The sequence below is a fragment of the Papilio machaon genome, chromosome 15, assembly GCF_912999745.1.
Source record: "Papilio machaon chromosome 15, ilPapMach1.1, whole genome shotgun sequence".
Classification (NCBI taxonomy): domain Eukaryota; kingdom Metazoa; phylum Arthropoda; class Insecta; order Lepidoptera; family Papilionidae; genus Papilio; species Papilio machaon.
Genome location: NC_060000.1, coordinates 2610701 through 2630957, shown reverse-complemented (window position 1 = coordinate 2630957; position 20257 = coordinate 2610701). Strand labels below are relative to the sequence as shown.

Genomic DNA, 20257 nt, shown 5'->3' with positions numbered 1-20257 from the left:
CAATTGAGAATTGTCATAGAATATATCTTTACAATAATAACTAAAACACTCATATTTCTGGCCTTAATACTCATTCTAAAGTTTACTAAAATAATTATGAACAAATGTGTCAAAAGAACAACTCTTACTTGTGGGTTGTCACTGTCAAAAAATATATAAAACATATCTTCATATTTATTTTTTAAAAACAGGAAAAAATATGTTTTTATACATATTTTTTGGCAATGGAAACTCACGTTTATAACGTAATAATCTATTTATAATTTAAAAAATAGTACATAGTACCAATAACGATATATAGTTAATGAAAGCTATAACTACACATTTTAAACTTGTGCATATAAAATATATATTTTGTTATATAACAAAAATCTAGTTGAATGAAAATACGAAATATATAAATTATATATAAGGCTTCATGCCATGACCATATACATCTTTTTTATTTTACATGTACTAACTATTACTCATATATATGTACAATAAACTTAATACATATTACACGGAATAAATGTATATCATATATATGAAGTTTATTGTGGTCAAGTGTCATATAAAAGTTGAACCGAATTTTTACGAAATGTCGTAATTTGTACAAACTTAAAAAATAAACTTAATACGAAATTATTAAATAACACATACACTTCCCAGAAGTATATGATGCAATAACTTCGACAGTAATGAGACACTCTTGAAGGCTACCAAGCTACTAAGGCTGTGTGATGATATATTACAATGATTCTATTTCAGTCCAATTGGTTTTAAAATTTGATATCTAATCAAATTCCAAAATCATCTTGTAACATGTTTTCAAGTGGGATGTGCTACTGATACGGTGAACATATGATCTCCATTTCAAAATGAAACGGAGGATAATTCGAGCAGCAATAAATAGACAATTAATGAAAGGAGAGGCGCGGAAGCGGCGCTTCGCTCGGCCGGCACCTGTCCAAGATGATAGCGCACATCTTCTGCGCGTCCGTCTCCTCGGGGAAGGTGGCCATCGCCTCTGCGACGTGCGCTTCGGGGAAGATCCCTGCGAGGTGGAAGTGCATGCGGCGACGCGCCTCCCACTGCTGCAGAGCGCCCTCTGAAGCGCACGGAGACAGCGACATAGCGCCGCCCGTCGCGCCCGCCGCACCCGCCGCGCCCGCCGCGCCCACCGCGCCCGCCGTACCCACCGGCGCCGACGCCACGCGCCCGGCCGCCGCGTGCCTGTGGGCGTGCAGTCTCGGGTCGCAAGCCGGGTTCAGTGTCAGCTGACGCGCCAACTTTCTGTGCGGGTTCGAGTGATTCGGATGGGTTTCCTGCGGCGGCTGCGAGGGGCCGGGCACCACCTGGGCGCGGTCGAAGTGCGTCGCCAGGGTCGCGTCGGGCACCCGCGGCGCGGCGGAGTGGGCGCGCGCCAGCGGCCGCTTGTTGTCCGCCGGCCGACCGCTCGGCGGCAGGCTGAGCGTGTGCAGGTCGCGGGCTTTCATCGCTTTGGCCGCCCGCTCGGACAGCTTCTCTGCGACCGGCTTGTGCGGACGTCCGGCGCGTTCCGGATGATGGAATTTGCACTTGTTCCCGTATGTACACTTTCGACCGTAGGGGCAGGCGGGTGGTGGGTCCGTTTTCGAGGGGGGAGCGCGCAGGAATGCATCCAAAGTGGGGCCGGATCTACCGAGGGGATCATCCGGAGGCATGAAGCGGTCGTTTACGAAGGAGAACATGAGCAGGCGCTCCTCGACGACCTTGCGGAAGTCGGGGCTCTCGGTGGCGAGGTCGCGGTAGTTGTCGTTGGAGACGACGATGCCGTCGGTCTCGGCGGCGAGACGCAGGATGTAGCGATCGTCGTAGCAGATGAGCCGCTTGCCGCCGAGGTGCCGACTCGGCGTGTACACCAGCACCCGCTCTCTCTCTAGTCGGTCGAGGGCGTCTCTGTCCGCCACCGGATTGTCGGGTCGTGAAGCCTCTTTCCGCCATTTCGGTACGAAGACGGTTATCTCCTTGTGGCCTCGCGCTCGGAACCAGTCCACGCATATCTCTATACCGCGACACGAGAACACTTCTTTGTTACCGTGGCTGAAAACAAAACAGTTTTTATAAATACTTTCAGAAATACCGCAGCACAATATTATTAATAATGTCATAGATTTTTTTTTAATTCCTTTTGTAATAAAGCTATTTAGTGTCTTAGTTTTATTTATATGTACCGTAAAGCTTGTAATTAGTTGATAATTATTTAACTAACGCCAAAAATTTATCGGCAGTCTGCAAAGAGTTTCAACGTGCAACATACACGTAGAAAACTGGTTTCTCAAAAGTTTAGGTTACATAATGTTGCACGGTGCGTTACCTCATGGCGACGTTGCTGCCGTCGATGACGACATGTCGGAGCGGCGCGCGCTCGGCGCTGGGCTCGGGCTCGGCGGGCGCGGGGGGTGACAGGGGGCGCGCTGGCCTCTGCGCCGCTAGCTTGATGAGCTCGCCTAGCAGCTCGTTACGCGGGGGGTCCGGCCCCAGCCGCTGCAGGGCGGTGCGCGCGAGCCGTTCCGAGTAGCCCAGCTTTACCGCGAAATCGATCTTAGCCTGGTGAATGTTAAACACATTAACACAAATCTCTAAACATAGCTAACTAATCCCTAAGTTATAAAGCGAGAAGTTACAGGTTTTGATATATTTTAAAACTAGAGTTTAGCCTCGTACTATATATTAACTACTACATACAGTATGTGGTTATTACTGACAAAAAAGTTTTCTGGCTTTTTAACGTGCCTTAGGTTATAAAAACGCAAAAAACTTGTCTTATCAAGTATCCTAAACAAACAAGACAAACATGATCCATTGCTTTATTGATGGACAGTAATTCTCGATTTGCACCTACATATTTAAATACAAATACTTCGATCATTAGAGAATTATTAGTGCTTCAAACCAAGGCCGTTAAAATGGCATCTAGAAGATTTAAATAAATTAAGCATCTATACGTAAATCTAAAATAGTGAAAGTAAATGCGAGTTGCAATATTATTACTGAACATGAGACTTACGTCATAAATATATCTTGTCTATTTCAATGTTATATATCTAAGGAAGCTGCTATTAATTAAATCTTATCATTCTAACGACATAAGTTGTATATACAAATATATAAAGTTATTTATTTGAGGCCCAGTGACGCACGTGCCATATTTTCTTGATATACGAGTGCGTCAGTAATACAGTTCCGCTCATAAACAACTAGATAAGTTTCTATGTCTCGTGCTATTATCACTGATGCGAAAAAAAGAATGACCTATTTTCTATCTGACATTGAAAATCCATATCAAATTATTAATAACTAGCTTTTACCCGCGACTCCGTCCGCGCGGAATAAAAAATAGAAAACGGGGTAAAAATTATCCTATGTCCGTTTCCTGGTTCTAAGCTACCTGCCCACCAATTTTCAGTCAAATCGATTCAGCCGTTCTTGAGTTATAAATAGTGTAACTAAACACGACTTTCTTTTATATATATAGATTTTCAAAACAAAGTATGTGCATTGAAGAAACTTTCGCAAAAAATTTACGGATAGAGGGTCAAACATAATATATGAAAGTTCTGTTTTAAAACGGTCTCACTCTGCGTCCAGCTGTCGCTAATTGCATTTGATAAGCCCGGGGGGGCACATCGGCCACACTTTCTCCTTTTATTTATCATTTCACTTAAATTATTTTCATAATTTAAATATATTAATTTCTAGACTAATCTTTAAAGCTGACGAATCTTATAACTAATTAAAATATTAATAGATATAAAATCGAAAAACACAATTAAGTTAAATTAAGTCACAGGTTGGTTGGTAATCCTCAACTTGAGGTTTGGTTATAAAAGGAAGTCAAAGACATATAGATAACTCCTCTGAATTGAATTAACCTCTGTATATGAGAGTGAATAATTCAAAAGGTACATTGATTCTGTGACCAGTGTGAAATAGCAAACATCTCGCGAATCGAGGACGCATCAATTAGCGATGCAGCCTGAATATGCTCCACGTAATCAGTTTAACGCTAAATTATGGTAGCACTGATTCTCTTCTATGCACAGAGTTGCTAACTGAACGATGTTTGTAGTATAGTTTACCGTAACCGGTAAACGTGCTAAACAAATAAAACTAAACTTTATTCTAAAAATACCTTAAAAATATTGAGCCTTTTATTAATTTACTTAATTTAAAGTTATAAATCATATTTATGATATTTTTTTTTACTCACTTTACTACCTAACATTAATAAACGCACATTGCAGCACTTAGTATGAACCGAAGAAAAATAATTTTGATAAATTCGTTAAAAAAAAAACGCATCATTTGCATGTCCTATATGGATAGTTAAAAATATAAACTGCTTGCTGCAAAGAATGAAAAAATGTATGCCCATACCAATTAATTTTCACGGTTTTTTAGGGTTAATAAGTTAAAAGGTTACAATGTCATTTATTAGTACGAATCCTTTGTAAGTCAAATTCTAAGATCTTGATTATTTGCTACTTTATTTCTTTACCTGGTTGGGCTGCGGTGGTGGCGCTAATGTGACATACTCCGCGAACTCTGCCGCGAGTGTGTCGGAGGGCGTGCGCGAGGCGGTCCGATGTCCTCCATCATCATCGCATTCAGAGTCGTAGCTGGAATCCTCGCCGCGCTCACCCGACCAGCCCAGAGATGACTCCACATATTTCTGGTAACAAAATAAAACTATAACTAAATGTTTTTTTAAGAAAACAATTCATTTAATGTCATATCCAATCGCCTGGCCATTTATAACCTAAAGAAGCAAATGATTTACAGGTGTGTTGTCGTCGTTAGCGGTTTTTATATTTAAAATATTGCAATCAAGATGGTATTAAAGTAGTAGACAGAATACATCGTTTCGTATGCCCTTGACACACCTTTTTGTTGATAACTTCGTTCTCGATAAGATCTCTTCCTCCTCTGTTTAGGTTTATTAACATTTTATAATTGAAAGCTTAATATAAATTACAAAGTCATAGACACGCAAATTAAAAAAGAAACCTACAGTGAACAGAACGTGTCTAACATAATTAATTCGGCATAATTTCGTAACAAGAGTTTAAGCTATGCAACTATGCTAGGCAACCTTGAATTAAGAAAAAAAACTCTTAGTTCGATGAATTCTTTAAAAAAAAAATGATGACACGATTTTTTTTCTCACTCTTGTTATTTCCAAAACTTTAGTTCTGAAACTATAAGTAAGATTTTGTGTCTTTGAATTGATATTAGTGAATCAATAAAAACATTACAACCCGGATAAACTAATTACATAAAACAATTAGAAACTCTCGTTGAAAAATAACCTTGAGTCCCACGCTTCTACCTCTAAGATTGTTTTATTTTTTTAGGACCACTCAATAAAAACAAATGATTGTAATATATAAAAGTAAGAATTACCTAAAAAAAAGCTGTTATAGTCGACGGTAATGAAGTGTTGTTTTAGTGAATCAACAGATACTATCTCAATATTAATCGATTCAAATGGATTTCAAAGGATGTATTATTTGAAATAAGACAGCATATTTTATTGGTTGTCTAAAGAATGAATAACTATTTTTTGAATCATTCATTGATTGTTAGAAATCGTAATAAAATATTTAACCCAAAGATTTAAATTCTGATTGTAGTTGTACTTAGAGGTAAATAATAGTTTCAATTTCTTTATTACAAGTGATGGAATAAAAACTCACATAAATTAACTTGTATTTTAGGTTTAATACCATTACTGCTTTATTAAATTCTAAAGGATAAAAATAACATTTTAAAGTATACATAATAAAATGAACTGGCAACCACAACGCCAAAACAAATAACATATATAAACTTGTGAGCTCAACCAGATATAAACTAGGTTCCAAGACTATAATTTGAACAGATATCTACATACTATGTAGGATATTATTCCACTAACAGTAAAAGCAACCGAGTAGAATCCCGCTACTAACTGTGAGTTTCCGAGACCAAAATATACGTTTAAAACATAGTATTATTTCTGTTTTGACAGAGATACTCAGATGGGATAATGATAAGTTTTATACAGAGAATTTAGTCTTAGCAACCCACCGTTAAACTTCTAATTGCTCTCCTCAATAAGGATAGACCAAAATAAAGGTTGAATTTATTCAATCGTGACATTGATGCAAATACTGTTAACATCTGCGTGTCAAAATATATTGCACACGTAATAGTAACTATTGGTAAAATCTCACTGTATACACAATATATTAATGGTAGTTTCGTACTTATTGGCAAAATTAAAAGAATTACATCGTCTGTGTTTATCATGAATTTGATATAGTGATAAATTACAACTACAAAGACGGTTGTAAACAGTGTAACGCTGCAGTTAAATCGTGTAATGTAGTTCACACAACGATCAAATTCAAATCTGGTCCATTTATACTGTTAGCAACAAATGAGACATTGGCTGAAACAAAATCTAATCTCAACTTCTTATAGCAACGATTATTTCTTCATATACACGTTGATCAGTTCCAGGCAATAATTCATTTTATTAATTACATAACTTGTCAGATTGTAGAAGATATATTAGACCCGGAGTAGGAAATATCTGTTCGATTTGAAAATGTCAGAGTTTAATTTATGAGATTAGTTGCAGTTTTTGGACGGGTTGATGTTAATCAAATAGCATCCTCGTGACATTTTAGTGTATCATCTAGTTTGAATATTACCTTATTTGATATAATTTATGAAATCTATTCATCTAACACTTAGAAAATGTTTTAGTAAACTTCGGAAGTATGGTTAGTAAAAAAGAATTTAAATGTAAACTAAATGTCCGACTAAGATTAAATTTCCTTTATAAATTTCTATAATAAAAGCTTTTCCTTTGAACTTAAATTGCAATGTATTTTTGTTTGTAATCATTTTACTAAAAGTTTCGTTAGTTAAAACAAAATTTTGGAACCGCTGGATACAGTACAGTATAAATAAATGTAAATATTATATGTAGTATAGTGTGTGCGGTTGTGCGGCGCTTCGCTCGCGTAGGACAGGGTCACGAGGGCGTCGAAGCGGATCTACCTGATGATCATTGACCTTTGCCGTGTTAACAACTCTCGATCGCTAACGTATCGCTCGTTATTCATTCCAACAATCAAAATCCGCAAAAGTCTCACCCACACGCCGCAAAACATTCAATGGACCTATATCGCTCCGTCGAGTTTCTAGCGCTAAAACCAGTTATCGATTTTACTCGAACAGCAAAACTAAAATTAATTCTTAGTCATTGCAACATCCGTGTCGAGACCGGCGTTCACTCAACTTGGCCGAGAATCCGAGATCGAAATTCTGATTACGGATTATGTGTCGCCCCGCACTCTCGCGTCTCCGGCAAGCGCGCGGCGAATTCGGTCACCATTCTATGCGGACCCTTGTCGAATATAAAAGAGTATATAATGCATTCTTTATATAACTACGTAAATTACATAAAACGGAGTTTGTTATTTGATAATTTGAGCTTTCGTCTTTCCTTGCTGGGGTAGCAGACAAGCAATCATAGTTTGATTATCACACAGGTTACAAAAACATGGGTACCAACTAATCTTTTGAGGAAAACAATGTGCACCGATGGAACTCTGATACTGTCTAATATAGAAATATCAAGATGACATATTAAATAGGAAAAAATCGAATTGAAATGAGAGGCTGTGGTTAAGGATGTCTTTATACAATTTGCATATAGAGAGAAAAATATTACTGAATATTTATTTATTTAAGATCCCAACTCGTTTAACATTGACCGATTATATTATTAACTTACATATACCGAGTAATTGTTTAATAATTATGGTATTAATGTACTAATATGCGCCTTTATATGTCTAAATTGTGACTGTAATTCTTCCCAAAGTCAGAAATTTCAAAAATTAAGGTACTGTCTTAATGAAAGTTTAATTAGAGTTTTGAACTTAATCTTCTTAAAGTTATCTGATGTAAATATGTGCAAGCAAATGAAACATAATCCTTTCTTAAGATTCTGTTTATATTCCAATCAATCATAAGAGGTAATTTACGTTCATAATGACTTATACATTAAAAACTCATCATTGAGACATTTTCGAAAACAATTATTTTTTGTCCAATTTCTTGTGCATCTTTGTCACAATTAAATTTCGTTGTTTTATGATAAAAAATCATAGCCTATGATAAGTATGGATAATGTAAAAGTACCTTTGTAAAAGTGATTTTTATTAGTTTACGAGTTTACCTATTTTAATAAAACATAATCGACTATATATTCCATTTAAGCAGTATAAATGAGATTTCTGAAAGGTTTTGTGACGACGCCATGACTATACTTTGTGGAAAGCATTACCACTAAGACAACATAGTTTAAACTAAATATCAACGGTATTTTATTAGCAAGATTAATATTTCTGCATCGTGTTATATTGCAGCACGACTTCCTCAATAGAGCGACGGACATGACAAATTCTTCGATGTCAGCGATCACGATTATGCAGTTAGCTTATTACACTTTATTAGTCAGGGTTAATATTGCAAATGATATCATCTGAAATAATGAAACATTTTAAAAAATTTAATCTTCGGTAAATAATGCAACAATAAGTCATTTACGTAGCTTTTTGAATGATGTTCAAATATTATATGAAGATTATAATTTAACATTTATATATAAATATTTAATGGGCAGCAGTGATCTTAACATTACCGCTGCAGTCGCGGAAGCGCGGGTCTCTCGAGCCGGATGCAACTTTCTAAAACACGAGTCGCGTACCAAAGACGTAAGAAATCACCGCTGCTGAATTAAACTTGGATTTTTTTTTGTAATTTTACAACGACAAAAGTGTTTTGTTTTTGGTTAGATTACGTAACGAAATTTTGTGTTCTAATCACATCTTTGTGCTTGTCTTTAGTTGATAGTTGTAAGGGTTTAAAACATTAGTAAATCTATTACAAATTTTTGGATTCCTAATTTGACGACAAATTTTAAATTGCCGTACAAACATGACCATGTCTAAAAATATGAAAAATAAAGTTACGTAACCACAAATTATCCTCAATGAACTGTGCGCACAATTAATCATGAGTGCTCTTCTGGGGAAAAATGACGTATACGAGGTGTAATTAATTAATAACGACCGTGACAAGTTAAAATCGTTAAGCTATTGGAAAGAACTCGATTGACTTCAAAACAAAGGTGTTCCTCGCTAGAAGCTGGTGTTAAAAAACAACCATTTGGATTCCCCCGCGCAGACCACGCGCTTACGTTAGCCGCAGTTTTGTTGTTTACGTTTTTTTTCCTGCTCCGCGGTCGTATTACGCAGCAGCGCGACTGCGTCATTCAAACTGGAGCATTTTTCAAGTAAACATTGGTAGTTTGAAGGTTTTATTTCTTCCGTGTCTTTGGAATAATTATAACACGAGAATACTAGGAGGGAATAACCGTAACGGAGTAAGATAGGTAGTAGTCAAGGATTTTACGCCTGTCTCTGTTACGGGTAAGCAATTCCCATAGGGGATCTGGTTACTGTTTCTTTTCTAAGCTGGCCATCATAGTAGGAATAACGTAGCCATAAAAATGTACTAAGAAAATTAATGTGCAAATGGAATGGTACCTACAAGAGATGAAAGGACACTTCCTCGGCTCGACAGAACCTTGAGTAGAGGTGTTTGAGATTTGTATGCAAATCGTCAATGTCTGTTGAAAGTTGTTTATATATCTCGCTTTATGAATGCTCATAAACACTGCAAACGTTTTCTAACCTTAGACAGGTTACGTTTCATCAAGGAAGTGGATAAAACAAGATTTCAATCATTGTTCTGAATGATTGTTGTTATGTTAACCGAATGGGTATTTTGGTCTTCGAACTTTTTTTATTTCTAAGCCATATACGTCATAACTTTGGTTTTCATCGCCCTGACAAATTTTGAGATCACCTGATCGACATTATAGTACCGACGTTAGTGTACTTGCCGAGTTTTGAGCAGAGTGCCGTTCATGTTAAACAATAAATTATATTGGCACCACACGTCCCAGTTAAATTTTAGAGGTCGCACGAATTGCTCGGATCGCTGCCGTCGATCGATATCTCTACTTTAGGGTTGCCATTTCATATTTATCGCCGTAACGTATGATATAAACTTTTGTTACATTAATTTATGTCATTTTGAAGCTATATCTCCTAAAATCAAAAGCTAGCGAACGAGATCCGGCTCGTTTTGAAAATTTATGTCATGCATTCATGTAGTCGTATTTCTCACGTAACTACGATAGATTTATAATTCAAAAGATAATTATTTCAATTAGCAAAATTTCTAAGGATTCTTTGAAAACTGACAACCCTGTGAAATCTAGAAGGCTAAGTATTATTGCATCAGCTGTGCGAGCGTTGGGCCATACTGCGTGAGTTCCGCTATCTTTTTTTTTAATATCTCGAACAGGTCACCAATCTCAAAGCGTTTTATGTTCACTATAAAAGCACTTCGTTCTATATAACTGTTATGTCAATACCAGTTGACCCATAGACAATTAATGTGTCAAAAGTTTGCGTAATTTACGTCAGTTGTGTTATAAAGGTAACGTTTAAACTTGTTGTAATATGTTTATATTAACAGGCTTAAAACAGTAGTCAATATCTCGGTTGTGAGAGTTGGAGGATATCGTACCACTATATCAAATCAACAGTGACATTTTAGTAATCTCCGAAAATTATAGTTAACTCGTCGTCAGGATCAAAACTTCAAATATTTATTATTTGAAATTTTAATTTCCTTATTATTAAGGCAAGTGTAAATAGTTCCTTACAAGCAAAGAAATTTGTATACTAAAATTTCTACTCATAACACAATTAGAAAAGTGTTAAATTGAATTGCTGTGCCTTAAGAATTCAATCACCTACACACAAGTAGCTTAGATAGCTTGGCATTACTACCAAAATATGTGGTTTTCACCCATTTAAAACATTACTTAATAAAAAATACCACAAACATATAATTAAAATGTTATTTGCACATGCTTGTGGTTAATTTAACGATTAAAGTCAATTATCTGAATACGCCTTCAATGAATCACTTCGAGACAATAAATAATACTATTAGTGCAATTACTAGAAACAGCTCAATTGTATTCGACTACCGGAACTAGCGAAATATCGACGTTTTGGTATTTAACGCGCAGTTTAAACCGGTTTCCAATACGAATATGATTACATAAAATCATTAACTAAATCTATTATTCAGATAGTGATTTTTGTCTTTACACGATCGGAAAGGCTATAAATTACAACAGGTTTCTTTTCCTTTAGCGGAAACCACGTTTCTGATGAATTATGTCTAATTGTGAATTTTAGAACTGTATGTCAAATTCTATACAAAAGTAGAATACTTGAATTGTATCTATCTTAATTGTAGAGTCTAAATGAATATTATTTCTCAATATATTTTTGTAAAACTACGAAAACCCAACAAACATTCAATCAATATTTAGGTTCAATACTACAGAAATAATTGAGAAAGGTCGAAGATAAATCGATTCATAAAATCGGTCGCGAATCCCTTGCAAGTCGGTACAACATAAACAGTCTGCGTGGAAATGGAATCGTTAAATCTCAACAGCGATAGATCGGATGCGATTAGTTCCGTTTGGTCGTTGGAGAAATTCTATCGCGCGTTCGGAAAAGATAACAGCGGGGCCAATGGTGCGCGCGCGCCGGCTCGTGCGATGTGACGTCACCGCACAACAGGATGCGGCACACTTTACACACACTCGCACACATGCATACAACGTACAAACAAGCGCACGCACAAAGCTTCGTATGATGAGAACTTCAGTGCAGTTTTGAACGCATGTGTGATAAACCAATTATTAATATAGGTTCTTCATCCTATTCATAATCATAGATCCCTAGGTAGCGTTGCCAGGCGTCCGGATAAAGCCGGACATAGGTAGGCTTTTTGATTGCGTGTCCGGCCAAAATAAACGGTTTCCCGGCTTTTGTTAGGCTATTTACATTTTCCAAACGAGAGTGTACCTATTAATACCGAGACAAAATCCTATATAATATAGAGTGTCCGACCTTTCTACCCAAATGTCCGGCCAAACTGGCTGGTCTGTCCAAAAGGCAGAGGTAGGCTATATAGGTAGCTTTGGCGACCTGGCAACCCTATCCCTAGGGATAGTAAGAGATAAATTTCTTAACTCATAAGCTATGTCACCTTTATCTCTTTATCTTATAGCGCAGCGGTTTCTATACGCGCCTAGGTTCAATTAAGTCATAAAAAATAACAAATAAAAAAATATCCTATCTGACCACGGGTATTGAATCGAAGCGATAATTTGGAGCGCTTACCTCGGGCTGTGTAAAATCGACAAAGGGTTCCTCTATAGAAAGGTTATCTCTGTTTGCTATTGTGAGTTAACCTATTTTTTAATTAGTCTATTTGGTAGGCATTCGTTAATATGTTAGTCAAGAGTTCAATACTATCATGCTATATGCATATGTGTCTACAAGATACCTGCAAAAGTTAGCAACCGTTAGCTTATACTGTTGCAATAGTAAATAAATCATTCCTATAATTTTTTTATGAAAAAAATATAAAATATTTGTTCTTCTGTTTTAGTGCAAACTTACAGTAAACTAACAACAAACCAGAACGCTATTTGAAGCGAAAGGACCAATCTTTAATTGCCTTGACATTTTTTTTTGGCAAGTGTTGCCCACCCGGTCTAGTTTTGCCTTATAAGTATAGCATATAATATAATCGACAATTCATTTGTATATTTCTCAATATAAGACATATACCAAGATTATAAAGTGTTCACATGTTTATATAGACACAATAAATTCTATAAAAATTAAAATTATATTGTACAATTTAACACTTAGTCCTATATACCTACCTACAGACAATTAAAAAAAATGCGTTAGAATTTAAATTTAATGGAATTAAAATTAAAAACAAAGTGAGTTTTCACTGGAAAACTCATTATTCTATTTTTTTTTTATAAGAGAATGGGGCAAACGACAAGCGGAAACACCAAGGTGTTCATCGACGCCCAATACGATTAAGATTATAGTACGCGGAATATAACAGCTAGCATTATAACTATATAAGGAAATATTTAAATAAATAATTAGAGACGCAGATATCAACGGTCATTAATTAATTCGAATCAAACATTTAATATGACACAATATTTGAATATTAAATTGCTTATGCGCCTGCGCCCACGTCACAATGCAGATTTGGAACTAAATCAATTTCGCCTAAATTTATACGAATTCGGATACTAAACTTGGTCAACTACTATATCAATCAATACCAGTTTATAAATGTTAATAAATCCAAAATTACATTTAACTAAATACAAATGATGAAAATTTTAAATAACATAGGTTTCCCGTTTCATTGTATTATTTGCTCTGACTAAAATGTAGAGTACGTAAATTGTTGACAAAATTAGTACAGTATTCGCACTGTTTTTTTTTTTTAGTCTCAAATATTAAAATCACGTACAGAGGAAAACAAATTGTGAATGAAGAAAAAACCTAAGGACTACAAATACTGGTGTCACTTTTGCACCATCTTCGAAGGATCCTAACTTTAAACATGTTTAATTATCTCGAATTTCAAAACTATCGCTTTGGGTCAATTTTCTCTAAGATGTGTAAGACACATAAATACTTTTTCATGTACATAACACATGTGGGAAAATGCATTAATTCTTTTTTTACACACACATAATAAAAATATAGTACAAGCTAACTTATAATAAACAGTTTACGAGTAAAGAGGAAAAATTGTAAACATAATTGAGTGCACTTGTACATAATTGCAAGCATTACCTTAGAACCTAGAACTCGATTGCAGTGACAACTAAATTAATAAATATTATCGTCCCTTTCATTTCCTTTGATAAATTAGAGACAACAAAATATATTAGTACACATATCAGTGCAGTGGAATCCCACAGTTAGATTGTACTTACACAATACAGTTACATGTGTAGAACGGGCGTGTACAATGACGGAGTTGCCCAAGCCGGGGCCCCTGTCGCCCATTCGTATTACATCACAGCAATAATCATACCGGATATTCTTGATACACGTTCCAACGAATATTAGAAGGTTGTCGTGTCGCGACAGTCTTTTTATCAGCCAAATCGACGGCAATTTAGCTCTACGATTCTAGTCTTCACAGACATTGTCTACGGTACGCAAGTTCAGTATTACTAAAGTTCTACTAATTTTTATTTATTTTCAATTATAATAAGTCCTATTTTTCAGCAAAATTAGGCTGATATTAAAGATTTTCAAACACCCAGGCTATCTAATTAAATATATGTCCAGGAGAAATCCAATACACATATTTAAAAAAAAATTACAGAATACATTAGGTACTATTTTGAAATTAATTATTGCTTTGACGCAAATTTTATTCCAAATACATTATATAAAATCAAGCTCGTTAATTATTTTTACAACTTTGTCATTATTACATGAACACTTAAGACAATACGAAAACGTCACGTTCTCTATTTTATTATCTCATGCTATGTAGGAAGTGTGAATACCAAATAAGATATATGTATATTAACATATAACACTGATAATTATGTATGTGTGAGTTGGGTTTATATGAAAAATATCAAACATTGCTCTGTTTAAGTTTGAATAACGATTTGTTATAGAATAACAATGTTATTGTAATTAATTCGCCTTTGTAGCTGTTATGGTATACGCTAAGCCGATTTTCATATTTAAAGGCTATATCGCAACATAGTTATTCCTTTCTATGATGAAAAACACTGATTCTTAGGATAAACTCCGTCTAATTAAGTTATCAATCCGCGACCATCGCCTAATCCAGCCAGCGCGATGTTTCTGGTTAAGTTACATGCTTTTTTTAACAATGCTTCTTTAGTTATAAGTAACTAAGTGATAAGGATTACTTTTTTACAACTATACTAAGTTAAGAGCTCGGGGATATTTAAAAAAGACCATTAAAGAATAGCTTAGTCGATAAATTCTATGGGTAGCACAGTATTCAGTACGAGAGAATTAATTTGCAGGTATATAAGTTAAATATGAGATCTATGTGGGATGTTGCATCATGTATCACGTGGAAGACCTTTATCCTTGTTTCTTAATAAAAATATCGTTTCTACGAAATAGATAATAACAAATGAAATCATATGCCACATATTACGTAAATCGTTCGATCTATTTAATCAAGGAAGTTCTATCAATCAATCACTATAAAGTATCGCTGATGTGTTTATCTATCTTAAAAGTGATATAAAAGCGATTTGGAAGAAGACTTAATGAAGACTCAAACAATTAACCAAAATATCTATAGGTAGTCTTCAAATAAATGTTTGCATTCAATTAAAGCAAAATCAGAAAATAATACAGCAATAAAGTTTGGTGGCTCTAGTCACACTGATTCGGATAAGAGAATTCTTATTGTGCTTGTACAAAAGGGGAAAATCATCTAATTTCATTCGCGGCTGAGAAATCCGATGTTGCGGCACTTTCACTACATCGTGCTGCAACATTTTATATTCAACGGGCGACGTACGATCGCAGATTTGAATTTAATAGGCAAACTTGACACAGAGATATCTGGATATCCGTTTATAACAACTGCATTACAATTCATACCGGATTTAACTTTCCTTTATCCATAAGTTACGAAATTAAAGAAATTTTACAAAGTTTTCGAAAGTCTGTAACAAGTTAATTGGAAATCGGTAATCGTTTGAAATACATCATAACGTTTGTTTTTGTAAATTATTAAAGTTAGCTAATATTATTCAAAAAAACAACCCTTGACGCAATAGTTACTTTGTTATATTATGTTTTCTCTATTAAACTATTCATTAATTAATCACTTTTAACCAAGAGATGACTACTACCTACAGTAGGTCTGCCCCATCGTCTTTAGTTGTCCACACAAACGTCAAAATCAAATCGGGTAAAGTAAAGGATTTATGAAATAATTTTTAAATTGATGTTTCTGGCCAGACAAGGTTTTATTATTAATGAATTTTATTATATTATGTTCAAATCATAATTGTAGTTTAAAAATGAACATTAAGAAAACCTCCCACGATGGAAGACATAGTTGTTTCAAAGCAATTGACGTTCACAGGGCCGCGCAAACAAATACAGCATTGCAAAAGGAATTTGAATCCGGTATCCTTGACTCAGAAGCCAGAATCTTATCGATTAATCAGCTTCAAAAAAAGCATTACAGTCATTTTACATTATAAAATAGTCTCTTCTTAATTATGAGATTCTAAGAAAAATATTTCATAACAATTTGCCTTCTAATCTCGGATTCAGGTGAGCGAACTGATTTTTTTGTCATAGAATCTGTTTTTGACTTTATGACTCAAAACAAAAAATTATCATGAAATCAGGCTGTTTTATACTAAGATAATTGCAGTGCAAATTGCATATTTCTTTATAAAATGTTTAAAAATTATAATCCATATCCGTGTTACGATGAAACATTTAAAAAGGTTACATAAGAATAAATAAAGTTAAAAAAAAAGACAAATCATTTCCTTCCTCCTATTCAGATTTACCGCGATTCATTATACGCAGATTGAATCAGTTTACTGGGGGCCTAGCACGACAGTTTGCGAGGAAGTGTTCGTAGCGTAATCAACCAAAATTTGTATGAGATTTGTACAGCGCGTACAGTACCCTAACGGGCGTAAAGTTCAAAATAAATGATAAGAGTTTTTGTTTATCGTGAATCAATCAATAACAATGAATTGAATTGTAGGCCTTATTGTTATGAAGGCATTGGTATCTTTTTTGAGGAACTGTTGGATGGGTTATCGTCAAAACATAAAATGTATATGAAAATAAAATGTATATGTTTTCATAAAAAACGGTAAAAGGTAAAAAGAATTAAAAATAAATTCCTTCATTATTTTAAGTTATGATAATACTGCGCCAGCATTTTTAAGGTAAAGAGAAAGTGTTATAATTTTTTTCAATTGGTTGATTAATTATTGCCGTGAGTTTTCCCTATAAGTTTTATGAAAGAGAACGAAAAGGATGACAATTATCTTTAGAACATTTATCTGAACAGAGAAAACTCACCGTTACATTATAGATAAATAAATGAATATGGAAACCAAAATCCTCTATACCAATTAATGAGTCGGGTTGTTGCGGTGTTTGCAGCAAGAATTAGTATCGTCACTTGACACTAATTCTCGAATTAGTGTCGCTGTACTGATCATTGATGCGAATTACACTGCGAAAACGTCGCTTAAATAACTGTTTTTTATCTTGTTAAAGTTTATTTTAAACTACGTGAATGTACTTTTTGTTATTTTAGTGACTGTAATCGGTGAATTAATGAATGCTATGTTAATTTAGGTACCGAAAGTATATTATATTATTTATTTATTTTCTGAATAGAACATAAGTCTTAAGGAAGGTGAAAGTCCAACAAATATTGATTCAGGATTATAACGTCAAACTATTATCTTAAGATATAGTTTTATGAGAGTGGATAAGAAAGTTGGTTATTGAATCTCTAATCTGATTTTCTTTTCCTATCTTAATACTTGGACCAATAGCCTTCAATCCTATTATATATTTATGAATCAGTCAAGAGTAAACCGATTAAATCTTAAAATTTAAAAACGAATAGATTAAGACTTGTGAATTAACACAAAAAAATGAATGAGAATGCAATTACATAATTTCGTCCGGCTTGTTTTTTACATAAATCACGTATATGTACTGTGGACCAAAAGTCTTACCTACGTTCGGCATACGAGCACAAAGATACGGAATCGTACAACAACATTTGATCACTGACGACAGCAATTATCATACCTATGTGACGTTGACGGACCGGCTACGTTTCCGGGATCGTTACTTGAATGAACATCGGAACGCGTCGCGAATCTCGCATTGTGTAACTTGCGCTTCTAACTTAAAGCAGATATGATCGACCTATGAACAGTTCCACTCTTGCACTTAGTATTAAGACTAAAGCTGCAGTGGATAATTGTGAGGTTTACCAACAAGACGTTAAATAATTTAATTCATACGTCGATCATCCGTTTTAGTTAACATCCGTGACATGAGTATTGGTGCTACACGCCTCACCTGCGAGTTCTCGATCGTAAACATGGCGAGCGTGTTAGTTGTTCGGCTCGCATCGCATGTGCGGACGCGCCGTGATACGCGGCGATACTAGCGGCGACACCGAGAGCCTCCTCTCGCACGTACGTCGTACGCACACAACGCACGGCGATACAGTGAAGGGGAGAGCGGGGCGACCAGATCCGGGTTGCGCGCCCACTGCACCGAGCGGCCCCCAAACAAACGCGCAACGCTGACCTCTGTTTCGCCGTTTCGTTGCATCCGCCGTTAGATCCGGAAAAGTTAACAACCCTACTCTCTTTAATTCCACGCGAAGATCCGCGAAAGTAGAGTCAACTGCATACAGTTCTTTCATTATAATTTAATTAAGAGTTAATTTCCTTTTAACATCATTTATTTTACTAACCTTAAACTGTTTGGCAAAACAGCTTAAGTGAGGTTTGAGAATATTGGATTCAAACAATAACATACTGGAACATAAAATTTTAAATTGTATTCAGACCAAACACATGGCACTAAAAAAGAAGATATCTTAGATTAACTTTTTCACTAAGTAGAAAGCTAGCAACGCAACGAGATAATAAGATTATTTCCACAAAGCAAATGGGTCATAACACTTCTATATCTAATTTTTCAACTACATTCCATAGACGAGTTGACTTTACTAATATATACTTTGCTGGTGTTAAATGATCACTAAGGATCATTCTTAGTATAGATTTAGTAGGAGAAAGATAATACTTAAGTTTAAAATGAAATATCTCTGTAACATAGTTTAGTTAGACTGCAAAGGAAATTAATCCTCAGCATTGAGACTATAAATAAGACACTAATTTAGCCACTGTTTATAATAAGAGTACAGAATAGATAAAAGCAAATACATAATACGATGGATGGATTGTGTGAAAGGTGACATGATCAAGAAGGGAGGTGACAATGGAGATGATGACGGACAGATTGATTTGGAGGACAAAAACCTGGTGCGGCAACTCTATGTAAGTGGCACAAGGTCAGGAAGATGATGATGATGATGAATTATATAAAAGCTTTTTTTTAAGTTCAATTTGATATAATAATTTATTCTTCAAATATTTGTTTGATTAATGATTCATAAGCCTACCGGGAATTAAACATAATGTAAAACTTACAAAAGAGAATTTGGTTTAAAATCTTTAATAAAGTTTAGAAACAATTTAAAAACGGGTTAATGTTAAATAAAACATATTGGTATAATAAAATTATACTGAACAATTTAAAATTATTTAAGACTTTTCGAATTAAAAATGCACACTGATATTTATTAAAAGAATAATGAGATCCAAATTATTACTTACTTGTATTCGGCCAACAAGCTCGTAAGGATTAAAATTGCCATCCACAGGATTTAAATTGAACATAACATTAAAAAACACATATTCCGGTTTCTCTTTTGCGATCGCTGATTTATTCTCGGACAGCGTAACATAGTAAAACGTTTCAACCAAATTAAGATATTTGCTGTAAAATTCGTTTAAATAAGAACGCGGCAGCGATATCAACAGATCGTTGTCGTTTGACATTATTCGGTGTTAGATATAACGATTGTCAACACACTGCTATCGCATTATTCGCATCAAAACAATTAATTTCAACACTGTAATCACGAAACAAATTTCATTTTTGACAATTTCCTATGTTTAACGATCACACATCGTCCAACTCCATTGACTTCTAACTCTAAATAAATATGTCATCTGTCATTGTGAGTTTACCTATCATTCACTCTTTTGAACAAATTGAAATAGTGTTGCTGTTGCTAAAAATCGTCAAAAATTTGGTAGTAATCTTTTATCTATTTTTAAGATAGTCTGAGAGCTAGCTTTTAAAAACCCAGTTAAGGTGCTTTAAATTTTTTACAAAGTAATGTTACTTAAATGAAGAAGCATTTATTTTAAAATACCAAAATTGCATCGATAAACATAATAAACGCTTAACTTTTGTCTTGTAAGTTTATAATAAAATTATAACGAATCTGACGATAAAGTACACGATATACCTATGACTAAATGAAAAGTATCACCAATTACTGTATATACAGAAAATGATATACTGTATACACATTC

The 20257-nt window shown here is 34.8% G+C and overlaps 1 protein-coding gene across 1 annotated transcript; it reads right to left on the bottom strand.

Annotated features, from left to right (window-relative positions):
* Nucleotides 1–516: 516 nt before the first annotated feature.
* Nucleotides 517–19896, bottom strand: LOC106720912 (probable ribonuclease ZC3H12D). Its single transcript, XM_014515718.2, has 4 exons — nucleotides 19490–19896; nucleotides 4523–4696; nucleotides 2339–2571; nucleotides 517–2064 (listed from the first exon to the last, which is right to left on the bottom strand). The coding sequence occupies exons 1-4, from the start codon at nucleotides 19712–19714 to the stop codon at nucleotides 900–902; spliced, it is 1797 nt and encodes a 598-aa protein (XP_014371204.2). The 5' UTR covers nucleotides 19715–19896; the 3' UTR covers nucleotides 517–899.
* Between the last annotated feature and the right edge of the window lie 361 nt (nucleotides 19897–20257).